Source organism: Panthera pardus, unplaced genomic scaffold (genome assembly GCF_024362965.1).
Source record: "Panthera pardus isolate Hobbes unplaced genomic scaffold, ASM2436296v1 HiC_scaffold_10, whole genome shotgun sequence".
NCBI classification, from domain to species: domain Eukaryota; kingdom Metazoa; phylum Chordata; class Mammalia; order Carnivora; family Felidae; genus Panthera; species Panthera pardus.
In genome coordinates this window covers 8385120-8411788 of record NW_026526655.1, presented here as the reverse complement: position 1 = coordinate 8411788, position 26669 = coordinate 8385120, and the positions used below count along the sequence as shown (strand labels likewise).

The following is a 26669-nucleotide window of genomic DNA, read 5'->3' as shown; positions in this document are numbered from 1 at the left end:
CCCGTACCACCACCACCCACCACCTTGCCTCTGGTCATGGTCAAGGCCTATAGCCCATCACAGCCTTTTGAACGTCTCAAGGATCAAAGGAATCTGACTGTGGAGGCTCTGTTTACTTTCAGTCAAGTAGGGAGGTGCTCCAGAAACGTTGGAAATGAGGCAGTTGGGTTCCAAGTTGTTGATGGAAGTCTGAAGCCCTAACTAGGCTTTGTTTCCCTTTGGAAGAGCACTGACTTTGGCAGGGAGGGACTGGGCTCCATTTGATAAGGTGTGCGTTTTTGAAAGCAAGGCTCTCCTGGGGCACCTGGGTGGCTCAGTCGGTTAAGGGTCTGACTTTGGCTCAGGTCATGATCTCATGGTTCCTGGGTTCGAGCCCCACATCAGGCCCTGTGCTGACAGCTGGGAGCTTGGAACCTGCTTTGGATTCTGTGTCTCCTCTTTCTGCCCCTCCCCTGCTCACGCACTCGCCCTGTCTGTCTGTCTGTCTGTCTCTCTCTCTCTCTCTCAAAAATAAAATATTGAATGAACGAATGCAAGACTCTTTTGCTACATAGGCAGGAGATGAGAATGGAACAGGCAAGTGGGTGGGGCATCTTCAGAGGGTGGAAGCCACCACCGGGAACCCAGCCCTGCAGTGTTGGGACTTTCCCACAGACACAACCACGCAGGCATGTGATGGTCAGCAAGGACATTCACAGAACTTGGCGAACCGAAACCAAGTGTGAATGCAGAGCGATTTACAGCCCCTCTCCCAGGTGAAGTAAATGCTTATGCGATCTTAGGTTGAGGATGGTGAAGGTTTTTCAACAGCAACAAAAACCAAGGCACAGAACGTCTGGGACTCCCAGCTTAACCGTGCCGCTTGGTGGGGCACAGTTGCAGAGTTTCAGACCAACCGGTAACCCAGGGTAATGGCATCTGGAAATGGCGTCATTTTACCCTAGCGTGCAGTTCTAAATCTCCCTCACATATCTTCACTATCCTTTTACCAGGAGGACATCTTTGAATCCAGCAGAAAATTTCCCTGCACGTTTGTCAGTTACTTTTTGGTGGAAATATGAGTAACACGAGTACAAAGTACAGAAAGATTCATTATATAAACGAGAAGACCCAGTGTCTTAGCTTCCTGGTGCCAGAGGGACAAATTAGTATAAAACACCGGAAGTTTATCCTCTCACAGTTCTGGAGGCCAGAAGTCCAAAATCAAGAGGCCCACACAGCCACGCCCCCTCTGAAGGCCCTGGGGGAGAGGCTCCCATGCTCCTCCAGCTTCCGGTGGCTCCAGGGGTTCCCTGGCTGGTGGCTGCACCCCTCCAGACTCCGCCTCTATCTCCACAGGGCCTTCTCCCCTTCTCTCTTTTGTGTCTCATAGGGACACTTGTCGTGAATCTAGGATAATCTGGGATGATGGCTTCATCTCGAGATCACTAACTTAATTACATCTGCAGAGACCGCTTTGCCAAATGTCACATTCACCACATCCATAAGTTCGTGGGGTTAGAACATGAGCGTATCTACTTGGGGCCACTTTTCAACCCTCCACACCAGGTCACTGTAGGATCTCGTCATGGAAGCAATTCTAAAGTTAGAAAACAATGTGGGGCAGCCACTGGGTTACTGGACACTCCCAGTTTTGCCGTCTCTGCCCATCAGTCTTCCTAAGCTGCCCTCAGTCCCCCGATCTTGATTTGAAATCGACAGCCCGCCAGCCTCTGTGTGGGGCTCATTGATTTCAAAGAGCCGTGCCTTTGGCTCCGGTACCCACAAGGCTTTGAGTTCGTATCTCCGTAACTGCTCGTGCCCAACGAGGGAACCCGCTAAAAACAGAAGACATTTCACCAGGGACTGTGTGCCCAAAAGCACTCACGCCTCCTCTTCTGATGTACGAGGTAGATTGTAGATTTTTCAAGATCACTTGAAAGATACTGACTTTTTGAAACATTGTATCAGAATATTATATTCAAAAAGTTTTCACCGAATTCGTGCCATTTGCCTAACACATAGCAGAATGCCAAAAAGTTTAAGACCTAGCTGTCACCTTTGAGAAGTTTATGAAAGACACAGAGCAGACGAAACTGTGCCCTTGGTAGGGATGCAGGTAACAGCAAGGAGTGGCAAGTGGGGCAGCAGATACTGTCCTGCAGGACAGAACTAGCCCAGGCTCTCTCAAAGCCCCAGACCCTCAATGGGGCTTAACGATAGAGCCTAGGACCCTCCTCAGGCCTCCTTACCATAATCCCAGGAACTGGGTATGGTACACACCAATGATTTAGAAACTACTGGCTTGGGGGTGAGGGTGGAGGTATGGCAGGGGCAGCCCATCGGTATTGGGGGATGGAAGGAAACCATTCCCAGGATTCCTGGACCCAGTGGCTCACCCCCTGCTAGGCATTTGGAGCCACGCCCTTCCCAGAAGGGCCCCGCTGCCATCCTGACCCTCCCGAGTGCAAGCAAACCGCTCCTGTGCACAGCAGAGCCCAGGCCACAAACAGTGCTGCCAACCACTGAGAACTCAGAAAGCTGGGACGAGAGAACAGGTCACTTCCTAAGCTTGCCTGAGCGTGGCCATGGTCACGAGAAATGTGCTGCTTACTCGTAATTCTGGTAGAAAGCAGCACGCCTTGTTTCTTCTTTAGGCCGTGACTGTCAGCAGGTCAAGACTGATGATTTGCCAACTTCTCCTTGCTTAGTTCTGAATTTTTTTTTTTTTTTTTTGTATCATCCATACTATGCTGAACAATCATTTAATCCTTCCTGAAAAGAGTGCCCTGATCTAAATAGCTTTGTCGCCTCGGTTAAAAGGGGCATGGATACGTATCACAGAATCTCAGCTTTTTGTTTTTATTTCACAGTTTAAACCTATTATTAATTACCTTTAACAACAGTAATGGGCACGTCTTAAATCAGTTCAGCACACGTCATGGGCCAAGCCCTGTGCAGACCACTTCGTACATCTGACTCCATTTAATTTGGTCCCTCCCAACAAACTACGGGGGAAATCCTGCTAGTGTCGCATTTTCTAGACAGGAGAGCTGAGGCTGAGAAAGGGTAAGGGACACTCTCAGGTTTATTTGAAGCTGCTTGCCCTTGCCCTGTCCCACTAAGCTGTGCCACCTTCTGGAAGAGCTGTCGATTTTCCAGTGAATTGCCCGCTGCGTCTGAAAATTCAGAGAACTCCAGCTGTGGCATATTCACAGTTTCTGTCTGGTCTAAGTTTCCTGCATAAACTCATTTTGAGGGGGATGCCTGCTGTAAAAGCTCATCACTCCCTTCCCACCGTTTCCTCCCTCTGTCGAATGAAGACCCAAATTCGTTTAGTTTTCCAGAGATTGCCTGAAGGACGGGTTAGCCCTGCCTCCAAAGAATGTGTGTATGGAGGCGGGCCTGGGAATCTGAATCTTTATTACCGCCACCCCCCACCCCGCCCCAGTGATCCTGAAGCCCGAGTCTGGGCCACGGAAACTTTGCCACTTGGGCGGCGGGCGCAGCTGGCCAGGGTGCAGGGCCGAGCCCGTCGGAGACAGGGCAGGGCTCCGGGCCCCTGCCATCCCACTGCCCGCCGTGGAAACACACGGAAGGGCCTCGGTTTGCAGTTTTTGCTTTCAGATTTCTTTTTTCAAATGTGTCTCCACTTTGGAGCTTATTCTGATCACTTTTCAGGTATTCCTGCCCTGCCTGACTGATAGTTGAAGTCTCAGTGCTCTCTACATATTGGGAGATGAGTTGGAACCAAAAGTCCATATTCTTGTGTGTGAAAACACAACCAAACAAGCAGGTGAAAAAAATCCCAAGCCGCAAATATTCCAAATCCATTTCTTTGTCAGTTTGTTTCTTGTATTTTTTTTTTAAGTTTGTTTGTTTTTAACTAATCCCTATACCAAATGTGGGGCCTGAACTCACAACCCCAAGATTAAGAGTCACCTGCTCCTGCTACTGAGCCAGCCAGGTGCCCTGTGTATGCTTCCTTCTAATTATAAAAGAAATAGGGGCGCCTGGATGGCTCAGCTGAGGCTCCGACTTCAGCTCAGGTCACGATCTCGCGGTTCGTGAGTTCAAGCCCCACATCGGGCTCGCTGCTGTCGGCACACAGCCTGCTTCGGATCCTCTGTCCCTCTCTCTTCCCCTTCCCTGCTTGTACTCTCTCAGAAATAAATAACACGTTAAAAAGAAAAAATTAAAAACATTAAAAAAAAAAGATGAGGGGTGGGAGGGAGGGGAGGATGGGTGATGGGCATTGAGAAGGGCACCTGTTGGGATGAGCACTGGGTGTTATATGGAAACCAATTTGACAATAAATTTCATATTAAAAAAAAAGTCCCTCTAAAGCCTTTTCCAAAATAAAAAATAAATAAAATAGAACAATAAAAAAGAAAGAAATACATGCTTATTATGGGAAAGTCCAAATAAACAGTCTAAACAACCATAATAAAACTCCACCCACCCAGAGGCAATACCACTGTTCCTTCGGTTATTCTTCCATTTCTCTCTGCACCTTCTCTTTCCTTTATTAGTTAGGACTGGCCCAGCTGCAAAACGCGGAGAACCTGTCCATCCCGCTGCTAATACTGAAGGATGTGGACTCCAGGCTCTTTGCATGTCTTTCGACACTCTGCCTGTCAGTATGAAGGGAAGACCCAGGTTTTGTGGGACCTCTGGTTTACAGGGCTTGGGAAGGCTTTCTTTCAATAAAGGAATACAGAGTTACTTATGAAGTGGATACTTAATCCGAATGAGAATGAGAAAATAAATCACAGTAAAATTCACATTTTAAGAATTGACAGAAAAGTGATGTTTTTATTAATTAGCTGCCTTGCATACCTTATAGGGGTTTTTGTTGGTTGGTTTTTGTTTTATGCCTTTTAATTGCCTCTACCTATATAATAATGAGTCTGTAATGTTTTCCACGGAGAGAAAAGGAAATTTGTCCTTCCTGTAACATATATGATCAAATTTTGTTTCTCATTATTGATAGACTGGAAAAATCTTTTGGCCTCACATTTAGTTTTTGGTAATGCTGTTGTATACATTTTTAGGATTGTCGCTAAATTTGAGAACTCCCTCCTCGAGTGTCTTCCACAAATAAGCTGTAAGATTTGGGGATATTTCAAGTTTTCTTGCACACTGATTATTCATAAATACTCTGACAACGCAGGGAATTTCTAGAAGCCATTCCTACCCCAGGACAGCTAGCGAAGGTTTGTCTGTGGACCATGATTGGGAATCATATGAATCTATTCGAAACCTGAATTAAATGTCATCGAGACTCAGCGCCCCCTTAGCTAAGTCCCAAATTGTCCCCCGTTAGCTAAATCCCAACACCACGCCACCAACGTGAAGGGAAGTATGACAAGGGAAGTCAGAGGAGGAAGAAACAGCAGAAGGGAAGTCAGAGTAGAAAGAAACAGCAGTATTAAGTGCTTGCAGTTAAAATATCCTACTTTTGCAAATGTTACAAAAACATTGGACCATGTGAACACATTGCTAGGGCTTCTTCTGGGTCTTGAAGCTTCAGTTTCATCCACTCCATGGTAGTTCTGCCTCAGTGAGGGAGCCCCTCATTCACACGCTTGTGGCCTCTTGGTCACGAGACGGCAGAGGGAGCTCCCGGCACAAACCCATGATAAAGTCAGGAAGAAGGCCCAACAGGCAGACCAGCCAAATCTACCCCTTCTATGGTGCTCCTTCCCAGGGTTCCAGCTGGCGACCTCCGCTGGATTCTTACTGGTCAGAACTGGGTCACGTGACCCCTAGCTGCAAGGGAGTCTGCAAAAGGGAGTATGTTTTTATTTAAAAAAATTTTTTTTTGATGTCCATTTAGTTTTGAGAGAAAGAGTGTGAACGAAGGGAGAGTCAGAGAGAGAGGGAGACACAGAATCGGAAGCAGGCTCCAGGCTCTGAGCTGTCAGCACAGAGCCCGACGCGGGGCTCAAACTCACGGACCGCGAGATCGTGACCTGAGCCGGAGTCGGGCACTCGACCGACTGAGCCACCCAGGCGCCCCAGGGGGGAGTATTTTTAAGTAGAAGCATTTGCGTGCCAATAGAATCAGAGTACTGTTGGTCAGGAGAGAATGAATATTGGGTCGACCGCAAAGAGTGTCTGCTTCAGCCTCCATGTCATCTTTTGCGTGGTGGGTGGATTGATGGGTGGAGAGAGAGAGAGAGAGAGAGAGAGAGAACTTGTGTTTCCTTACAAAAATTCGTCCTGCTTTATTAACATGTCACAACTTATGTGATCTGCCAATTCTCGAAAATTAGTCAATGGGAAATAACATTTTTTACCTCGATTGACATGTGTTGACCATCTTTTGCTATTAAATAAATTACATTTGGCTAAATCATATGCGGCATTTTTTTATTGTGGTTCAATAAGCTGCATTTTTTTAGGAGCAGAACCTGCTTTCAAGTAAAATCTCCATCTGTCACACAGATGAAGGCTGAGTCCTCTGGACGAATAAGGTGGCTGCCAGGGACCCGTTCCATTCTCTCTCCCAACGGCCGCCGCAGCATTTCTGCAGAACTCAGTATCGTCCACAGGTTGTTGGACTAGGTATCGTTTCAGATCTTCCTGGCCTAAAAGGGCCGCACTGAAAGTGAGGGGCCCAGAGAGGGGCCTGGGGACCTGTGGGCTACCGTGTGGCTCACGCTACAAGCACAGCACGTTGTCGGGTGAGAAGGAAACAGACCCTTCTGCAAGGCAGCTGCTCTGACACGCCGGGTCCTGCACACTTAACCCTCTTCCCCAAGGGCCTTTCCTCAGGCGTTTGAGTAACAGCCCAGACAGTTCTGGCCCACAGGCCAGACTCCGTTTCTTCATCCCCTGGAAAAGACACATACCATCCACCTCAAGTTATTTCGTAGGCCTGTGTGGCTTTAAAGAGACGGTACGGCTGGGGAGCCTGGCGGGCGCAGTCCGTAGAACGAGCGACTCTTGATCTCAGGGTTGTGAGTTTGAGGCCCCATGCTGGGTGTAGAGATTACTTGAAAATAAGATCTTAAAATAAAAGGGTGGGGGGAGGTGGTACGGCCGACGGTTTTCCAAAGGCTGAAACACTCTCCAGTGCACGTGATACGTTCCCTCTCCTCTAGGAAGGAGTTGGGAGGGTGAGCTCAGAAGGACCGTGGAGTGGAGGGGCAGGGGGAGGGTGGGGCTGGAAGGCACCTATTCACCGTCTCCCCTTTTCCAGTAGCTAAGGACTTCACCTTCTGAGCCTTCTTTGGAAAGACCCAGGCGTTCTGTCGGGAAGTATGGAGAGGGAAAGAGAAACACGAGTGTTCCTGGGGTGCCTTTGAGAATCGGACCTGAGGGGCCTGCTTCCCTGATGGGTCGTGCAGCCTGTAAAGTTACCCCGCATACTAGATGGGGCAGCACGACCGTGACCCGAACGGAAGTCCGAGTAAAAGCAGCCGGCGGAGTGAAGTGATTGCGGTTAAAATAGCCTCTTTTTGCAGATCGCACAGGAGATACAAAGGGTACTGCCTGCTAGTTCTTATCTGGAAAGCTTAATTACGTTCCGTTTCCGGGGTGCCTGGCGGCTCAGGTGGCTAAGCATCCCACTCCGGCTCAGGTCATGATCTCGCGGTTTGTGAGTTCGAGCCCCACATCAGGCTGTGTGCTGACAGCTCAGAGCCTGGAGCCTGCTTCCGATTCTGTGTCTCCCTCTCTGCCCCTCCCCCACTTACCCTTGCTCGCGCTCTCTCTCTCTCTCTCTCTGTCTCTGTCTCTCAAAATAAACATTAAAAAAAAACTAATTATGTTCCATTTCCTCCCCAGAAGCTCACACTTTCTCTTTCCTCTTGTCCTGCTCCCCTTCACACTCCCACCTGTCCGCCCCTATCTTCACCAGCCCAGGTGCGGCCCACCCTGCCCACCCTCCCTCGCTGGTGCTGGCCCCACAGCACAGTGAGGCCCTTTGTTCTCCCTACCTCGAACACTAGATAGACCCTAGTAACTTCTCAGCAAAAATCAAGAAATCAAAGATGTAATTCCAATTTTTACAAAAGTGTCTGCTTTGTTGTTGTTGTTTTTACTTTTTATTTTCAAATAATTCTAGGTTCACAGGAATCTGAAAAAGTGTAGAGAGGTCCCGTGTACCCTTCCCTCCAGTTTTCCCAGGGATCCCATCTTGTAGGACTGTAGTGCCATATCATGCGGGCAATCCACACTGGCACAATCCACAGACCTTATTCAGATTTCACTAGTTTTACAGTCATTTCTCTTTTAAACAAATTTTCTGAAGTGTTAATATAATCGTATTAGAGAACACTTGGAAAAGAAAGAGGAGAAAAATTCCTCTTGGTTCTACTATCCTATCTATCACTGTATTCATTTTAGTGTATATTTCCTTCCAGCCTTTTGTGTAATTTTAGCATAATTGAAGGCATCATTTATGTACAGCTTTATAATCTTTTAGTAAATGTTTTAAATAAGCATATTTTTCATAACCTAGTCTTTATCATTGTAAAAGGCCACTTACTATTTCAGATGAATATGTGTGTTTCACTTAATTCTTCCCCTATTACTGGACACCTAGATTATTCCAGTTTTACTCTATAACAGTTTTGTAGCAAGCAACTTTGTTTATTTGATGTTTCCTGTATTTGGGGTTCTTCCACTAGGGTTTACACCCAAAGATGTGAACATCGTTACGACTACTGAAAACACCAAATTACTTCCCAAAGTAATTGAACATTACTCAGCTTTCCCTGCCACTAAGGCTTTTGATTCCTGCCAGCAGCGGGTGGGATCCTTTCTTTAATTGTCACTCATTTAATAGTTGAAAAATGATACTTTCTTGTGTGAAATTGTATTTCTAATTACTTGTAAAGTTGATCATTTTTTTCCTTCATTTACTGGCGATCTCTTCTATTTTGTGACTTGACTATTGGAATTCTTTGATCACTAATGGACTGTTTCACCTACCGATTTGTACGAGCTACTTACCTAATGAAAGTCTTAACCTTTCATCTGTTAAATATGTGGAAATATTTCTTCCCAGTGTGCTGTTTACCCGTTCATTTGGCTTATCTCTAATATATAGGTGGAAAAGTTACTTTTTTTACTTAAAAAAAAATTTTTTTAAGGGCACCTGGGTGGCTCAGTCAGTTAAGCATCTACCTTCGGCTCAGGTCAGGATCTCACGGTTTGTGGGTTCGAACCCCACGTCAGGCTCTGTGCTGACAGCTCAGAGCCTGGAACCTGCTTTGGATTCTGTGTCCCCCTCTCTCACTACCCCTCCCCCACTTGTGTGCTCTATCTCTCTATCGCTCTCTATCTCTCTCAAAAATAAAACACTAAAAAAATATTTTTTAATTGTTTTAAAGCTTTTTCATTTCTTGAGAGAGAGAGTGTGAGCAGGGGAGGGGCAGAGAGAGAGGGGGGACAGAATCCCAAGCCGGCTCCACACTATGAGCGCAAAGCCCAACACGAACCATGAGGTCATGACCTGAGCCAGGATCAAGAATTGGACATTTAATGGACTGAGCCACTCAGGCACCACTGGAAAGGTTACCTTTTTATGAAACCAAATCTGCCTATCTTTTTTTTCTTCTCACTTTCAAAACTCAGTCTTCCCAGAGATGTAATTGTTACTGTATTCAACTGTTTTCTTCTCTTTTCCATGGTCTGGTTTTTTGTTTTTTTTTTTTAATTTATAATGGCATAATACGCAAACCTAAAGGAATTTTTCCCCAAATTTCCGTGTATCTGAATACTGTGTGATCCTTCTTCACTTGTTTGCAAAGCCTCTTACTCCTATAGGTTACTTTATTGCGTGTAGCATCTGCTACCTCTAGGTCAGCTTTCAAGTAGGTGATTTCTCCAGCCCATCTCCCCTTTCCTTCCACCAGATCATGACCAACACGGGGAAGATGAGGCGGAAGGGCCTGGCCGGTGTGCAGCGCAGCGCCGACGAGCCCCTGTGCCGGCCCGTCACCCCTGGCGGCCACAGGACGGGGTACCCAGTGTAAGTCCGGGCTAAAGGAGGCGGGGATTTCTTAAGCTTTGTTTTACCTGCAGCGTAAGATGCGTGTATTGAAAACTCCGAAATAAAACGTTCACGTTGGAAAGCATTTATCTCTTCATTATTTATCTCTTGGGAATTTTTGAGGGGAAAGATGTTGTCTCCTTCACTTGAGGTTTCTTCTTCCAGAAAATGAAGTGGTAGGATTGCAGGATCTCCAGGCACTTTGCCCTGAAGAAGCCAAGTGTTGGCCAAATGTAATTTCAAAGGAAAGGACCAGAAGGAGCAGTGGGTCCACCCAGACGCGACTCTAGTCCTTCTTTTCTCAGCCGCCACCCCAGGCCTTTTGTTCTTCTGTTCGGGTGGAGTATCACAGGTTCAGACACCAAATCAACTTGGCTTAAGTAAACACACTCACTTTTTAAAGCAACCCTATGTGTGTTTAGCGGCCCAGGTTTCTTCATTCTTCAGAGCCTTGCTCCTACCGTTTATGTCAACAAAACTACAGTGTGGTTACCCAAGAGCCTCTGATCTCCCTGGGAACCCTGTGGGCTCTGGGGGAACCCCAGCCCAAGCAGTCCAGCTGTCCAGAGAAACAGGTGCAGAGAAACAGGTACAAACCAAGGGGTTACAGAGAGCAGGCAGAAAACTGGCATTTCTTGATTCCTTCAACAAATACCGGCCATAAAATAGTTCAAGGGAACGTGACACATTTTACTCACTTATTCCCTGTAGCTGGGCAGTTTGGCTGTTTCCAGTTTTACTCTGTAGTAATTTGTAACTAACAACCAGGCCCTGGGGATGCAGCCACAAGCACAATGCGGAAAGGCCTGCCCTTTCGGAGCTCCGTGGATGGATGCTGGCATGCCGGAGCCCCGCAGCCAGACCCCGCTCGTGTGGGACTCAGCCTAGAATTTCCAGGCCCACCCTGTGGATCGGTGATCCGTGTGATTTGGTCTCAAAACTAGCCGCCATGCGCTTCACATTTCAGGGTTATTTTAAGTTACTAGCACCATGCTTTTTTTCTCTTAAACTTACTATCAGTATTTTTCAACTCAGCTTCCAACTATTAACGTATCGCCACCTTGACATCTTCCCTCGGGCTCCTTCCGTGTGCATAGTATATAACTTACACACGCATACTCGCTTGGCTGAACTGTTTGAAAGAAGGCTGCAAACTTGCAACACGTCCCCTAAGAATAAGAGCATCCTGTGCTTAACCACATTATCTATCACACCTAAGAAAGCCCACATTCGCATAATATCGTGTAGTGTATCAGTATTCCCTGATTGTCCCAAGAATGTCATTGATATCTAAGAGCTTTGGTGTTTGCTTTTTGGATCCGGAATACAGCCAAGAGTCAGCTCCTAGTAAATCTGGCTTATAATATATTTTTGAACGGAAGTGATAGTGGGAACTAAGAAAATTTCATCGTGCTTTTAACATGGGAGAGAGGACACAAAATGATCATCTTTAAAATTTTTAAGATTATCTTTGGGGCACCTGGGTGGCTCCGTCGGTTGAGCATCCGACTCTTGATTTCAGCTCAAGGTCGTGATCCCAGAGTCCCAATGTACATAATCCCGATGTGCTGGGTCAGTCGGTGGTGGCAGAGGCAGGGTGCTCCCTCCGGTCAACTCTCAGGATCTTTCGTCAAAGATTACGTGACTCCGTTCAGCCAGTCGGCTCTGATAACCTAGTATGGCCAAGAGCATATATCGAGAATCTCAGTGATCTTGGGGACCCCTGACAATATGTACTGCACACATTGGGGATACAACTCCCTCTGGAGTCAGTAATCGCACTGCTAGGATTTTATGCTGAGAAGTAATCAGCTATTCACAGCTCTGTGTACCAGGTATTTATTGCAGTGTTATTCATGAGGAAAAATCTAAATGCCCAAAGCGGAAGGCTGTTTACGTAAATTACATATCCACACAAAATGGTATTGAAAATAATGTTTTAGAAGAATATTTCATACATGGGGAGAGCCTCACAATATATTGCTAAGTGAAAAAGCAAATCATAAAACTGGGTGGATCCAGCCTGCCAGCCTCTTACAGTGATCACAGGTTGTATTTTTTAAAGTATATATTTGCAATTTGTTTGTTTTTATTCATTTTGAGAGAGAGAGTGTGTGTGCGTGCACACACACACACACACACACACGCACGCACGCACAAGTGGGGCTGAGGTGGAGAGAGAGAAAAAATCCCAAGCGACACAGAGCTCAATCTCACGAACCGTGAGATCATGACCTGAGCCAAAATCAAGAGTTGGCCCCGACTGAGCCATCCAGGCGCCCCTATACTTGAATTTAAGATATCAAATGTTAATAGTGGTTGTGTCTAGGTACTGGGAGGGCAAACCATGATTAACTGGTTTTTTAATCAAGAAAAGAAAGACTGAAAACAAAAAGACAGTCACCCTGCACAATTCAAGACCCTCTGTCACCCCAGCGTCAGATGTGTGCCCCCCAGCCCTCCCTCAGCACCCCCGCCCCCAGCCTCACCCCTCCATGGATTATGGATCCCTCTCCTCCTGTCACTGTCCAAACTCAGCCATCATTTAACACCTCCTTTGCTCCACCTTCAACCTCCCTTCCTGCTGCTTTCCTTCCCCCAGGCCTTTCTGGTCCCCAAGTGCCCTCCCCAGGTCCTCTCTGGCTGCCTCCCTGCCCCCTCCCCCCCTTTCATAGTCCGCAGCGTCTGGCAGTGACTTCAGGTTACTGCTGCCACGGCCACCGGTGACCTTGCAGTTTCCAGCCTCAGGGGACGCTCAGCATCTCTCGAGGTTGCCGCTGCTGACCACATTCCTGGTCACTCACCCACCCCCACATCCCACTGCCTTGTCGGCTTGGTCCCCAAATCACCCCTCTTCCTCCTAAAATGCCCCGTTTCCGGTCCCCACCCATCCTGCTTGTGCTGGGGTCTCCATTACATCCTGCAGACACAAAATCCCATTCCATTGTAGACTTGCCCCAGGTGCTAGGTATGTCCCGCAGCACCCTGAGTCTGTGCTTCCTAGGGGAACACCACCGTCCCCTCAGCCCCCTGCTTCAGGGAATGGCGTTAACACCCCCAAACACCTGAGCCAGCCTTCCCTCTCCCAGCCCTGGCCCTTCCCCTCTGCCCTCCTGAGCCATCTCTTCTCCCCCAGTGGTTCTCCCTGCCACGGTCCACCGTCCGTCACCCCAGAATGAGGTTTCTAGCACGTCATCATGGGATGTCATTTCTGTGACTCCTGTGTCCCTTAGGGATCAAATCTAATCAAACCCTGGCTGACAGGGTCCTTCTCAGTTGACCCCCCACCTTGACCCTGGGCCTTGAAGCTCTTCCCCAGGACACCCTGTCCCCTCCAGCCTGCATTTTTTTTTCCCTTTGGTGGTGCCTTAAATATTTCTGTAACAATGCAGCATAAGTATATACTTTTTTTTTCTTTTTCTTTTTTTTTGCCTCTCCATCTGCCTCCTGGTGTTACTTCCCCGGTGGAAAAATTTCCCCCCTTTGGCCCCAGGCAGTCCTGACTCAGAGTTCAGGACTGGCTGAATGCCACACACACACACACACAGCCTTTCCTGCCCCTCCGGGCAGCTTAACGTCTACTTGTCTTTGCTACTGGAACTGACATTCGAGAACAGCCATCTCACAGGGCCCACCCTTAGGAAAAACACCCTGTACTTGCCATGGTGTGCCTCCCACCAAGCCCTTGCTGGGCAGGTGGCTAGCAGCTCCTTGTTGAGGACCGTGCCCACCTGGAGAGCCTCCCCTGGGATCTGTTGTCAAGTCTGAACGGAGAGCCGGCCTACTTCCCACCACCTCTCTGGCGGGGGGATCCCTGGCTCCCACGCCTGGCTGGGGGTCCCGCACGATGAGGCACCCGACAGGTGTCTGCCGGGTGAATGCGTCTGCCTGGGCCGGCTCCACCGCCCCCGGTGCCGTCAGGCGATGTAGGCACACTTAGGTGTTGACATAGAGCGAGCTCTCCCTGGTCCCGGGCCTGTCCAGCTCTTGTCGTGGCTGACGTGACACATCATGTCTCTTCTGATGGCATTCGTCCGTTTGCAAATCTGCTTCATCCTCTGAGGAAAAACCAGAAGCTGGGTGCCTTCAACGGTTTGGTTGAAATGCCCTGCTCCCACGTCCCCCAAAGCCAAAAGATGCAACTGTGTGTCGGACAGATACTATATATCAGTGTGCATTTATAGGAGCTAAGAGGGTACATTCTAGTTTCCGCCAATACCTTTAAAAAAAAACCTCATATCTGCTTAACTATGTGTTAAGCATATCATATCTGATAGCTATCATATGTATTAGATATCCATTTAACAAAGGAACTTCGGGGGCTCCCGCTCCCTGTCTTTGTTTCTGGCGTCTCACGGTAGGCAGCAAATTCCTCCTGGCTACCTGTATTTACTGCTGTGTTTCATTCTTCCCTCCAGGCCGGAAGACCATCCCGTTCCTCCCCAGATGGCCCAACGTGCGGGAAACGGCGGCCTCCCATCCCTGACAAGCGCCCCCCGTCCAGAGCACCAGGGGGGTGAGGCTGGTGCTTCGGGGCCTTCACGTAAGAACGGAACGCCGGTGGCGTGGGGACCGGGCAGCAGCAGCCACACACCCGGAGAGGCCTCGTGCTCACACCCTGGTCTCGGCCTGGTCCCGAGGCCCGCTGACCCGCAGCCACGCGGCCACACCTGCCCGTGGCCTGTTCCTCCAGACCCCCTTCTGTCGCAGCATAGTGAGCACTGCCGACGTCTGCAAGCGAGTAGCGCGACACTTGTGCTGGGGAAAGCTGCGTTCGACGTGAGCTTTCCGAGTAGTCACGTCTCAGAAGGCGATGTCGATTCATGACCGAGGCTTTGGCACCTCAGACTGCACGAGGCGTGCGGCCGCGTGTTCGAAGGCTGGCCTGAGACAGAAATGTGTGAGCAGGGGCACACGCGTGGATAAAAAGTATTTTTTTTTTAGATGCCAGAAAAAATATATATGCTTTGAATCGGATATGTACGAAAGGTTTTATTTTGTTTTGTTTTTTTAATTTTCAAGAGGAAATTAAAAGGATATGAGCAGGCCAGATAAGACTGTAATCTCCATTCAAACGGGAAAAACAACAGAGGAGCAGGTCAGATTCCAGTATGAGAAACATCTGAGAACTTTTATAATCTGCTCACAATTGGATTCGAACGCTGCTAAGCCCCGGTTCAGAGCGGTAGGCTGGTCACAGAGCCGGAGGAAAGCCAGGTTGTTGGAGAGTCTGGGGGAGGGTCTCCTGGTTAGGGACAGTTTTAGAGGTTTTGCCACCTTAGATCATGTGTTATTTTACATGTTTTGTTAGAGCTGTAAACGTTAATGTGCCCTCGCTGAAAGCTGACTAGCTCCACCATTTGTCCAGAGATTTCTGTGCCAGAGTGGAGGTTTTAGGTGGTCTAACCACTTTTGCCAGTTTCACCTAATGCCCTTTGAGTTAAAAACGATTTCAAGTTCAGCCTGGACTTCTGAAAAGTTGCATTTAGGGCCGTTTATTTATCAGGTACGTCCTTGTTTTACCAAAGTGACCACCAGGGTGGCCCTCTGTCTTGCACTGATTATCAGTATGGTCCTGGATTTTGGAAGGATTTAGCATGTGTTCCATGTAGGATGGAGGCGTTCGAGGCCCCCGTGGATGGAGTAGCTGCGTGGCCGCTGACGATACTGCTGGAGATGTTGATGTCATTGTGATTTTCAAACACAATTCCTTTAGCCCTGACAAAGTCGAGGCCCTGGCAAATCCCGGTTCCTCACATGAAAACAGTGGGCAGCCACCAGGGGACCCAGCCTGGGTGATCAGCACGGTCCCCAGTGCCTCCCCCTGGGGAGGCAGCAGCCCCTCCACATGGGCCACCTGGAGCCAGGACAGCCGCTTGGCCGGAGTTAGCTCTGATCGCTGAGACCATGTCTCCCATGTTCCACGTGCCCCCTTCTCCTACCTGCTCCTCTCTGCTTAGGCCTGGCTGGGACCCAGGACCCCCACCCTACTCATCAACTCCCCTCCTGCCTCAGTGGGTTCCAGAACTAACCACCCTCACTCCATGGGCCAGAAACCGACCACAGGAACCATTCTCCCCTGCCCTGCACAGCCTGCTGTCAGCCTCAGGGCAGCACCCCTAAATCTCTCTTAACAATCCTTTTCCTTGACCGAGGGTCTCCCGTGGGAAGCCAAGCCTCCGCCGGGTTAGTGGCTCTCCCTGGGTCATTTAGGGAGCCTTTAGGGAGCATTTGTGGTGTAGATTCTGTTCTTCCTTCTGCCGTCTTCCGGGCTTGCCCAGCTGCAGCCACCCCAGGACCGATGTCCCGGGACCACTGGTCCGCTCCCTCGGTTGGTCTTGTCGCCACCGTCCCTCCCTCTTCTCACCCAGCCTCTGTGTGAGGACGACTGGCAAGCAGCCTTGGGTTTATGTGCTTAGAATGCACATAACCAGGGGCCCCTGGGTGGCTCAGTCAGATAAGCATCTGACTCTGATCTCAGTGCAGGTCTTGATCTCAGGGTTGTGAGTTCAAGCCCCATGTTGGGCTCCACACTGAGCATGAAGCCTGCTTAAGTAAAAACAAAAACAAAAGCCAAAAACAAGAACACACATGAGCAGTGTTGAGACTGGTTCTGAGGCTGCATCTGGGTCAGCAGATCAGAGGGCTAGAGAGGGAGACCACACTGGTGGGCTGGGTGGCCACCCTGGCCCTCGTTGTCTTCTGTGTAACTCCTTTCCTGTCAGAAGCCTGATTTGACTTCCTCTGGACCCCTCCGTCCATATAGTCCTGCTTCTCCGGCCCTTTCTCCTGCTTCCGTGCTCTGGCTCACTTTGTCCACCCCCCCCACACACACACGCCCCCAGCCCGATCTGGCCTCGCCCAGCTACTCCTCAGAGGCCCCTCACACATGACTTGCTGCTAAGCCTGGCCTCCTGGCCTTCACTCATACTGGGAATTCATGCCACACCTCCGACCCAGCGGGAACCCGCCACGGTGGCCTCGAGCGCGTTAGCCCAGGAAGCCCCTTCAAACCTCTGCATTCAGTCGATGCTAAAGGTGAAAACTCATGATGGGGAACCTGTGGAATCCTCCAACCGCTCGATCAGCTGACCGCAGGGCCAGAAAGTACATTTCTTTTTAGGCAAAGGGACTGGCTCCACAGAGCCAACAGGAAATAGTTCCCAAAGGAAAAAGCCAAGAATGTGACTTAGAATTTTGTTATGACATTGGCCTGGGGGGAATTTATTCTCATTCCCCCTCAACCAAGGCTATCTCAGATATCAAAGTCGCATACCTTGTCAGTGGCCTCAAGTGAAAATGCCCAGCCTGGTCTGAAATGGATCCACAGGCGGGAAAACAATACTTCATCCCAGGAAGCCTCTGGTGCACGCACACAGCTGCTGGTGTCCCCCAGTCCCCAGCTTTCAGTGGATCTGTCCTTCTGTGGTGGGAGTTCTGAACGCCTACGTGGTGACATTCAGTGGAGGGAGTGGGAAGGGGTGTAGGGGATGACTACTATTTGGTGACAGGACCAAAAAGACCTCAGAGGGTCTCAGGACAGCTCAGCTTAGTTCCTCCTCCCTCCTGCCAGGGGGCGTTCCCACCCACCCCCCAACCTGTCCCTCCACCCACTCCCACCTGGGAAAGCTCCTGATCCTGGAGGACTACCCACCCTTGGGCGCCATCTTGGTGGCACCATTAACTGGGATGGGATTTTCTGTGTAGCCCAGCACACAGCTGTATGTGGTTCCACTCAATTATTTCTTCATACACCTAAAGTCTGTGTCCCGGGCTATATTATAAGCTTGTAGAGCAGAGAGCACAGCAGGCCAGTTGTCCACTGGAGAACAGATCAGAGAAGGCTGAATTTCCAGGTCCAGTCCCAGCTTTAAGTGGAGACTGTCCTGGTGGGCTGTAAATAATGCCACCCATTGGGCTCCACACCAGAAACAGATTCCCTGTTTGGGTCAAAAGATAGTTACCTGGAAGTCAAAGCTGTGTCCCTTGCTATGCGTTTGAGGAAACCTGCAAAGAAGATTGTTTATATTGAAGATAAAGTAGAGGCCACGTTGCAAAGGTACCAGGGACATTTTTAAATGAAAGGGCTCGGGGCTCCTGGGTGGCTCAGTCGGTTAAGCATCCAGCTGTTGATCTCGGCTCAGGTCATGATCTCACAGTTCGTGAGTTCGGCCTCCCCCTGGGGCTCCGTGCTGATGATGCAGAGGCTGCTTGGGATTCTGTTTTTCCTTCTCTCTGCCCCTCCCCCACTTGTGTGTGCTCACTTTCGCTCGCTCTCTCTGTGTCTCTCTCAAAATGGATAAAACTTTAAATGGAAGGGCCGGAAGGAGCTTGGACTAAGGACATAGCAAATCTGGACTCTGTCACAGAATTGCTTTCACGGTGGTGTGAAGCCCTTTGGCTGTAGAACAAGAAGAAAAGTGGGGCCGGAGAAGAAGGGGTTCATATCATTTGAAACACAGAATAGGTCCCTCCCCGGGCCCTCAGGAGAGCTCCCCGGCAGTGTCGTCTGGGACTTCTCGGTCATTTCCCTGTGAAGGTCTCCAGGGTGACCCAGGCAGCCTGCTCCTTGTCCATGATGTCAGCACGAACACTGCTGGCTGGGAATTAGGGCAGTGCCTGCCCCTGTGGGTGGACTGGGGGATTCGGGCCTGAAGGGTCCTGGGGTAGCTCAGGGGGAAGAGGGCCCCACCTCTGGGGTTGCCGAATCCGGCAAATAAAAGTACAGGACACCCAGCTGAATTGGAATTTCAGACAAACAACAAATAGTTTTTTACCGTGCCTCCATGCTCCTCTGCATTGGCACCAAGCAGCGACCAAGGGAGACAGTTCCACGTTTGTCGGCTTTTCCCTGAGAGACAGAGGGGGGGCCAGGAGAAGCAACGGGGCCAAAGGTCTGTGGTTCCCTGTGCTGCGTGTGTATCCAGCCAGAGCGCTCGCGCTGCGCCCCCAGGTTGTAAGCACGCCGAGCGGCCGCCTGGAGACTTCTCGGGCTGCACACAAGCGAACAAGTCCTCCCCGGTGGGCTCCAGGGAGCTGTCAGGGGCTCGCGTGGGCATGTGCTGTTCTTGGCTTTGGGGCCCAGCCCAGTAAGGAGCATCCTCAAAGAGTCCACTGAACTCTCTCTCCTCCCCAGCCTCCACGGTGGACATCAAACCGGGAGAATGGTTGCCAGCGGGACATCAGGGAGAGGTTCGTCTGCCCTCGGCGGGGGACCCCAGCCAGGCCCTAGGCGGTGGAGACACCACCAGGTAGGGACGGGGAGGTGTCCTGGGAGGGCTCCTCTGTGGTCCAGGCTCTGACTCTGACAGCGCAGGAGCGTTTCACTGGGGCCCGAAGCACCCTACGGAGATACCCAGGGGCTTGTGGCCACCACACCTGTTAACCTCAGAGCCCACGGGGAGGCACCTGCCACCTGAGAATTATCGCTTGTCAGACTGGAAGGAAAGGAGACTCATAAACCTACCCAAGGGACTAGTTTTAAGAACTGCAAGCTGAACGTGTTTGTGAGGATGTGTGATTTGGGGTAACTTGTGAACAGTGTCCTATCTTAGCGGTTTGCTTTTGGAGAAGATAGGATGGATGGGAGAAAGATGGAGAACGAGGTTAGTGAAATGGTTTCGCTCAGATGTCACCTTCCTATAAAGTTTTTTTTTTAATGTTTATTTTTGAGAGACAGAGAGAGAGAACACAAGCAGGGGAGGGGCAGAGAGGGAGTGAGACACAGAATCCAAAGCAGGCTTCAGGCTCCGAGCTGTCAGCACAGAGCCTGACGCGGGGCTCGAACCCACGAACCGTGAGATCATGACCTGAGCCAAAGTCGGACGCTTAACCGACTGAGCCTCCCAGGTGCCCTCCGGACCTTCCTAAAATAGACACAGGATCCCACACAGAATACAAAGGTGTTTTCTCTTCCTCTGCACCAAATGAGTACAGACTGGCCTTTGATGCGTCACTTGGGGTTCTTTAGAATGGAGAAAGTCTGGGGCTCTAAGCCTCTTCTTTCAGATCTCAGGGAGCTTGCTCAGGGAGAGGGGCCTAGCCCTGGTCTCAGCCTATCCGCCCGGCACCCCGGCTGCCCCCACCGCGTGGCCGGGTGGACGCGGTGTAATTTCAGGATGGAGAAGCCAGCCTTCTGCACTAAAACACTGGCCTAGAACCGTGTTTAACATGACTACACCCTTGGAGTCTCTGATTTAGAGGAACTTTGCCATGGTGACCGGTCAGGCCTTCTGTGCCCCCACCTTTCTATAGAATTGGGAAGTATTTCCACGACTGCGTCAGCAGCGAGCAGGCCCGCACCCCAGCTGTGGTCACGGCTGACCTTGGCCCGGTCTGGAGTTCCTTGAGCGGCAGAGCCTTGCGGAGCCACAGACTCCAGACCCCTGAGGCGCGAAGCCTCCCCCACGCCCTGCAGACGCTTCCCCCTGGCAGTGTAGAGGGTCAGAGGAACCAGCCTGCTGGCTGCCCTCCCCGTACCCAGGCCCCCGCTGCCCTTCCTGCAGGCTCCCACAGATGGAAGTCACACACACAGGAGTCCCCGCTGAGCTCTCGAGGCTGCAGGGACACCTGGAGCGGCCTCTGCCCCCAGAGCAGGCAGACGGCCTAGCAGAGCCACGCACACGGTCTGAGAAGGCAGGCAGCGAGAGGGTGCTGCGGCCCATCCCCCTTTCTGGGTGGGCGGCACCCCGGCACCTTCCTTTCCCACCACTGCGGGCAGAGATTGCGGCCAGGCACGGGGTTGAAGGGAAGTCAGGGTTTCCAGAGGCAGCAGGGCTGCTTGGGGTGGAGCCAGAGGAGTTTGGGGGCTGCACTGGGGTGGGGGCCAGTCCTGTCAAAGGCTGTAAAAGATGGCAGAGGCTGGGGGCCGTGGGGGGCCTTGGGGGCCAAGCATCTGGTCTCCTCCGGCTCAGCCCCTGACCAGCCGGGGACCCAGGGACCCACCTCCCCGATCTGGGGCTCCTCCCCTCTCTCAGAGTGGCCGAAGGCGTGCTCCCGCAGGCTGGTCCACAGCTCAGGGATTCTCTGACTCTTGGCACCTCCGCGAGGTGGGGGCCCCAGAATGAGAAAGCTCAGAGGGGTAAGCCAGAGGCTGGCGGGGCCCCCTGCCATGCCAGCCCCCTGCTCTCAGGCCCGGACCAGATCCCACATCTCGGCCAGACCAAACCTGCTGTCCTGGGGCTAGAGCCGTTTCTTCTCTCTTCCTGTAAAGGCAGAATTCATTGCTGAGACTTACCAGTGGGGATAATCCTCTCTCTCCAGAATAAGTGTTTTCTTGTTTTCTTTTTAATGTTTATTTATTTATTTTGAGAGAGAGAGGGAGTGTGCACAAGTGGGGGGAGGCGGAGAGAGAGAATCCCAAGCAGGCTCCATGCTGTCAGCGCAGAGCCCAACATGGGGCTCGAACCCATGCACCCTGAGATCAGGACCTGAGCTGAAATCAAGAGTCTGACGCTTAACCGACTGAGCCACCCAGGCACACCCAGAATAAGTGTTTTCATAGTTGGCAGGGGACCCCACAGGCTCTCCTAAGAAACCTTCCCCCTGGTTACACTAAGTGGGCTGACCCAGTTGGCCCTCCAAGCTCCTCTTGGGCACAAATGCCCCGTTGGGGTTAAATCCATGGGTGCTCCCACCTTAACGTGAATCCTGCTCTTACTTTAAGCCCGGGGAAAGGGAGTATTCTGTCTGAGGAAGAGGAGGAAGGAAAGAGGGAGAAGGATACAGTTGGGCCACCCACCTCCCTCTCCACTGGCTATGTGACCCCTGCCAGCAACATTCTCCCCCCACCCCTGGCCTCCACTTCACCGGCTGCCCCAGGTCTCAGCTAAGCACCCCATCCTCCTTCCTGACCCCAAAGGCCAGTCACGCAGCCGTGTTCCCTTGCACAGGGGCACAGAGCACTGCGGTCACTTGGTCCATGGCTCTAGGGGGTCTGCCCCTGTGTTTGCACCTGGCCCGGAGCAGGCTCTCAAAATATTTGTTGGATGAATCAGCTAAAAGGGAGAGCGAGTGGCTCTCTGCATGGCTTGATGGGGGACATTTTTCCCTCTGCTTCCCCCAGCCCCTCTCTCTTAGTCCTTAGAGTGAGGACAGCCTCTTGCCCAGAAGACAGGCCACGGGGTGGGCCCCGCTTGGCTGCTGGTATCCCTGGAAAGCTCTGGAGCTGCGGTTTGGGGCAAACGGTAGATTAAACCATACTCTCATGGCTTAGCCCCAGATTGGAGGCGGTTTAAAGATCACTGAGGCTCCAGTTCCATTCTAGTGGCTTCCAGCCACTAGTCTGACCATGAAACTGGCTTTCTGGAAGCCAGGGAGTCAACGGTTCAGACCTTGTGATCGTACTGTCTCCCTCCCCCTCCCCCATGCCAAGGGGTTCCTGTTCTGTTTTCTGTCTGCTTCATAGAATCCGTAGTATTGAGTAGTTGGGGAAGATACTGTTAACCAAGCCGGCACATGGTCCATGCAGAGAGGAGCCCAGCTGGACCGACCGGGAGGCATTTGCCTGGACGGTGCCTCCCTGTGGCCCAATGATGGGCGGAGGGAACAGGCTCCTCAGGTCGGAGCGCTCGCTCCTGCACAGATGCCCGCTACCCCCCGCCCAGGCCAAGATCCAAAGACAACGGTGTCAAAGTTCCTGTCCCGCGACAGACAGGAAACGACTCTTCTGCAAGTATTATGGCTTTTAGAAAATAAAGAAGAAAGAAATTCTGCATGTGTTTACATACATGCTTTATCCCCCTCACGTGTGTCCCCAAATGTGGCATATGGGGTAGCTCATGACAGCACTACGATGCATCCAGCTAAAAGAAACTAGAAACTAGGAACCAGGAAGTCAGGGGAATGAGGACAGGAGCCCCGCGTGTCCATGTGCAGACATGGTGGGCGACCTTCTGGATCTGCCTTCATCTGCTGTGTCCTCCCCCCGCACCCCTCTCTGGGTTCTGTTAGTGGATAGATGAAATATCTTGAATCCTGATGGGCAGAGTCCACTAAGGGGACCCCCAAGCACTGTCGTTTGTGCCTTAATGGCCTCTTGAATAATTGCCTGTCTTGCAGGACACCTGCAATTTACATATGTAGTGAGGTTTTCCTTTTCCCTCTACTACCCAGCACCATTATCCCTGCGGCAACTTAGTTTTCCTAGGTCATAGGTGACTGCCGTCCTGAATTTCCTTTCCACGTGCTTTTCCTGCTCTACCCTAATCCGGCCTCATCTCCTACCAAACCATCACCATTTCCTGGCTCTGGCTCCTTGCTGCTCAGAGTGCTCAGGTCACCGTTCAGAGGTGCTGGGGGCCTGGAGGCCAAGCTGACCTCTACCTCTGCCTCCCTCGGTGTCCTTCCCAGAGGGCCTTGATGCCATCCCCCATGCCGAGGTCGGGGACGGTGGCCAGCATCCTCAGTCAACACCACCACCCCCTGCAGCAGCCCGCATTGTGGTTTGGGCTCTGCTGAGGGCCACCTTCTCCAATGCTGGAGAAGGAGCCAGAAGGAGCCCCTTGTCTGCGGGTGCTCTTTTCCCAAACAACACTACCGTGGCCAAACAAAGGTTGTGTCCTAGGGCAGAGAGGAGGCTGGCTTTGACGGTGTATTAGTCAGGGTTTTCCAGAGAAAGAGAACCAACAGGATGTGTGTGTGGGGTGGGGGGTCAGTTATTTTAAGGAGTTGGCTCGCATGATTGCAGAGGCTTGGCAAATCCAAAACCCACAGGGTAGGCCAGCAGGCTGGAGACCCAGGGAAGAGTTGCAGTTGGAGTGCAAAGGCAGTCTGCCGGCACAGTTCCTTCCCGCTCAGGGGAGCTCAGACTTTGTCTATTTGTGCCTTCAACTGATTGGATGAGGCCCACTCCCCACTAGGGAGAGCAATCTGCTCAAAGTCGGCCTATTTAAGTGTTCATCTCATCCAAAAAAAACACCCGCACAGAAATATCCAGAATAATGTTTGGCCAAATATTTAGGCACCATGGCCCAGCAAAGTTGGCACATAAAGTCAACCGATACATAAGAGTTTTTTCATACACATTGCCAAATTGTTCTCCAAAGGGACAGGACCCTTTTCTGGTTGCTCTGGGGTTGGGAGGTTATATACAGACTTCTAGCTCTGTTACCCAGACCTTTCTCTCCCTTCACTTCTTGCCAACTCATCTCAGCGTCCCCCCTTCCCTGCCACCTGACCTTGCCGCCCATTGGCTCTGAGGCCCCATGCAGTGAAGCTGGCCAGCCCTCCTGGGCTTGCACAGCTCGCTCCTTCAAATCTGGCCTCCCTGTCCCATGACATCCCCAGGTAACCCACAGCTAACCCTGTGCCAGGAAGAGCTGCCAGTGTTCGCCGAGTCACTTTTTTTAGTTTCTCTTAGTCGCTCCTTCTTAAAATGTAGTAGGGCTACAGTTTTAAATGGTCAAGATGGTCATTTTTATGTTATGTACGTGTTATCACAATTTAAAAATAATTAACCGCTATAACAGTACCGAAGATATCAAAATTAGAATAGCAAAATAGGAAAAAAAATCATTTGAACCAAATAATATTTTCAAAAAACAACAAACACACACCTCAGGGTACCAGGGTAGCTTAGTCAGTAGAGCGCGCGACTCGTGATCTCGGAGTCACGGGTTCGAGCCCCACGTTGGGCATAGAGCTCACTTAAAAAAAAAAAAACAAAAAGTAAACCACCTCACTAAACCACATAAAAATCGTCTTTATATGTGCAAGAAAAGCATCATCAGTGTGACTCATTTCATTATTTTATCTTTGTGCTCTGGTCAAACTGCCCTACTTCTCTGTGAACTTCCTAAGAGCAGAAATTTGGTCTCGTTGACCTTTGATCTCCAGGGCCTGGAACAGTTTTTTGCACACGTGTGCATTATCAATGAATGAAAGAAAAGCAAAATGTTAGGGAAAGGCATGATATATTCCAGTAGATCCATCGGATGAAATATATATATATATATATTATAAACATATAATATTTATATAAAAATCCTCCATCATAAATAATAGTGGAGGCTACTCAGAAGTCTAGAGAGCAGGTGGAATGAGGGTCATAAGAACAGGGAAGTATCGGGGCCCTGGGTGTCGGTAAACTTCCATCTCTTAATTTCAGCTCAGATCATGATCTCGTAGTTTATGAGATCGAGCTTCACATCGGGCTCCGTGCCGACAGCTGGGAGCCTGGAGCCTGCTTGGGATTCTCTCCCTCCCTCTCTCTGCCCCTCCCCCACTCATGCATGTTCTCTCCCCCAAAATAAATAAAAATAAACATTTTTAAAAATTAGAAGAATAGGGGCGCCTGGGTGGCTCAGTCAGTTAAGCGTCCGACTTCAGCTCAGGTCACGATCTTGAGGTCCGTGAGTCTGAGCCCTGCGTCGGGCTCTGGGCTGATAGCTCAGAGCCTGGAGCCTGCTTCCGATTCTGTGTCTCCCTCTCTCTCTGCCCCTCCCCCGTTCATGCTCTGTCTCTCTCTGTCTCAAAAATAAATAAACGTTAGAAAAAAAAATTAGAAGAATATAGAGCAGCATGTAAGTATGAATACAAGTATGTGAAAACGCACATGCGTGTAAAAGGTACAACGTGGAAAATATTCAGGGAAATACTATTATAAATGATATAAAAAGATAATTTCTTCTTAAAGAAAAAAAAGTCATGGGGGCACAGGGCTGGCTCAGTCAGTAGAACACGTGACTCTTTGTCTCAGGGTCGGGAGTTCCAGCCCCGTGCTGGGGCATGGAGCTTACTTCACGGACGTATGTACACACATACGTATACATACATTTTTTTAAACAAAGAAAAAATCATTTTAAACTTTAATAAAATACTGTAGGGCTAAACCTCCCTATCCTTTCCAATCTGGTATCAAAGATGTATTGCCCAAAGTATGGGCAGTTTTTATGCCAGACTTGTCCTAAATTTGAATTTGGAAATTTTCCAGATGTTTAAGTTTTATTTTTCTAATGATTAGAGTAAAATAGTCTCGATGTAGAAAAAAAAAAAAAAAAAGGAAAGAAAAAAGAAAGAAAAAAAAGAGGGGCATATAGAAATATAGAAGTGAATCCAAAAATTCCAGTTTCCTCCCAAGGCCCACTCCCCAAGAGCCAGAACCCCAAGTTATGGGGCCCACGATGGGGCTCAGGACACAACCTCCCTTGCAGAATCATCACAGCTGCCCTCCATTTTACAGGTGGGGAAACTGAGGCTCCCCAGATGTCAGCAAACTTGCTTGCATTGCAATGCACAGCAAACCGTGCACCAACTCTGTGAAGCCCGTAGACTAAGGCACCCACTTAGGGAAGGAACACGGACCTGCCATTTACGGGGCATGCGCCAGGCTGGCAGCTGGGCTGATGCTTACATTAGCTCGTTCAGTGGCTATGACAACCCTGGGTGACAGCCTGGGACTCCGGTCTTCAGAGTTATAGTCAGGAAAATGGGCACATAGGCAGCAAGGGCCCCAGAAGTCAAGGAGGGAGCAGCGTGGATCCAGCTCAGTGACAGCCAGACAGCAAAGCACTGGGCGGGGGAGTCCCCAACTCCAGCTGGGTGACTGGGAGGTCACAGAGCCACGATCTCACTCCCAGGATTTCTCGTCCAACAGCACCGAGTTTCAGTGGCTGCAGGTGCTGGAGGAAAGGAAGGCCCTGGTTCCAAGTCAGGTCCACTGTCTCTGTGAGGCTGCTCCCCGGGG

General features: G+C 50.4%; 1 protein-coding gene across 6 annotated transcripts in view; it reads left to right on the top strand.

The window, feature by feature from the left end:
* Nucleotides 1-26669, top strand: part of ARMC9 (armadillo repeat containing 9) — a 152377-nt gene that overhangs the window by 120208 nt on the left and 5500 nt on the right. For all 6 annotated transcript variants that reach the window (XM_019445604.2, XM_019445605.2, XM_019445603.2 and 3 more), the window contains 3 exons: nucleotides 9849-9964; nucleotides 14404-14528; nucleotides 19122-19236. In XM_019445604.2, the coding sequence (XP_019301149.2) occupies nucleotides 9849-9964; nucleotides 14404-14528; nucleotides 19122-19236 (356 nt within the window). The remainder of the gene's footprint in view (nucleotides 1-9848; nucleotides 9965-14403; nucleotides 14529-19121; nucleotides 19237-26669) is intronic.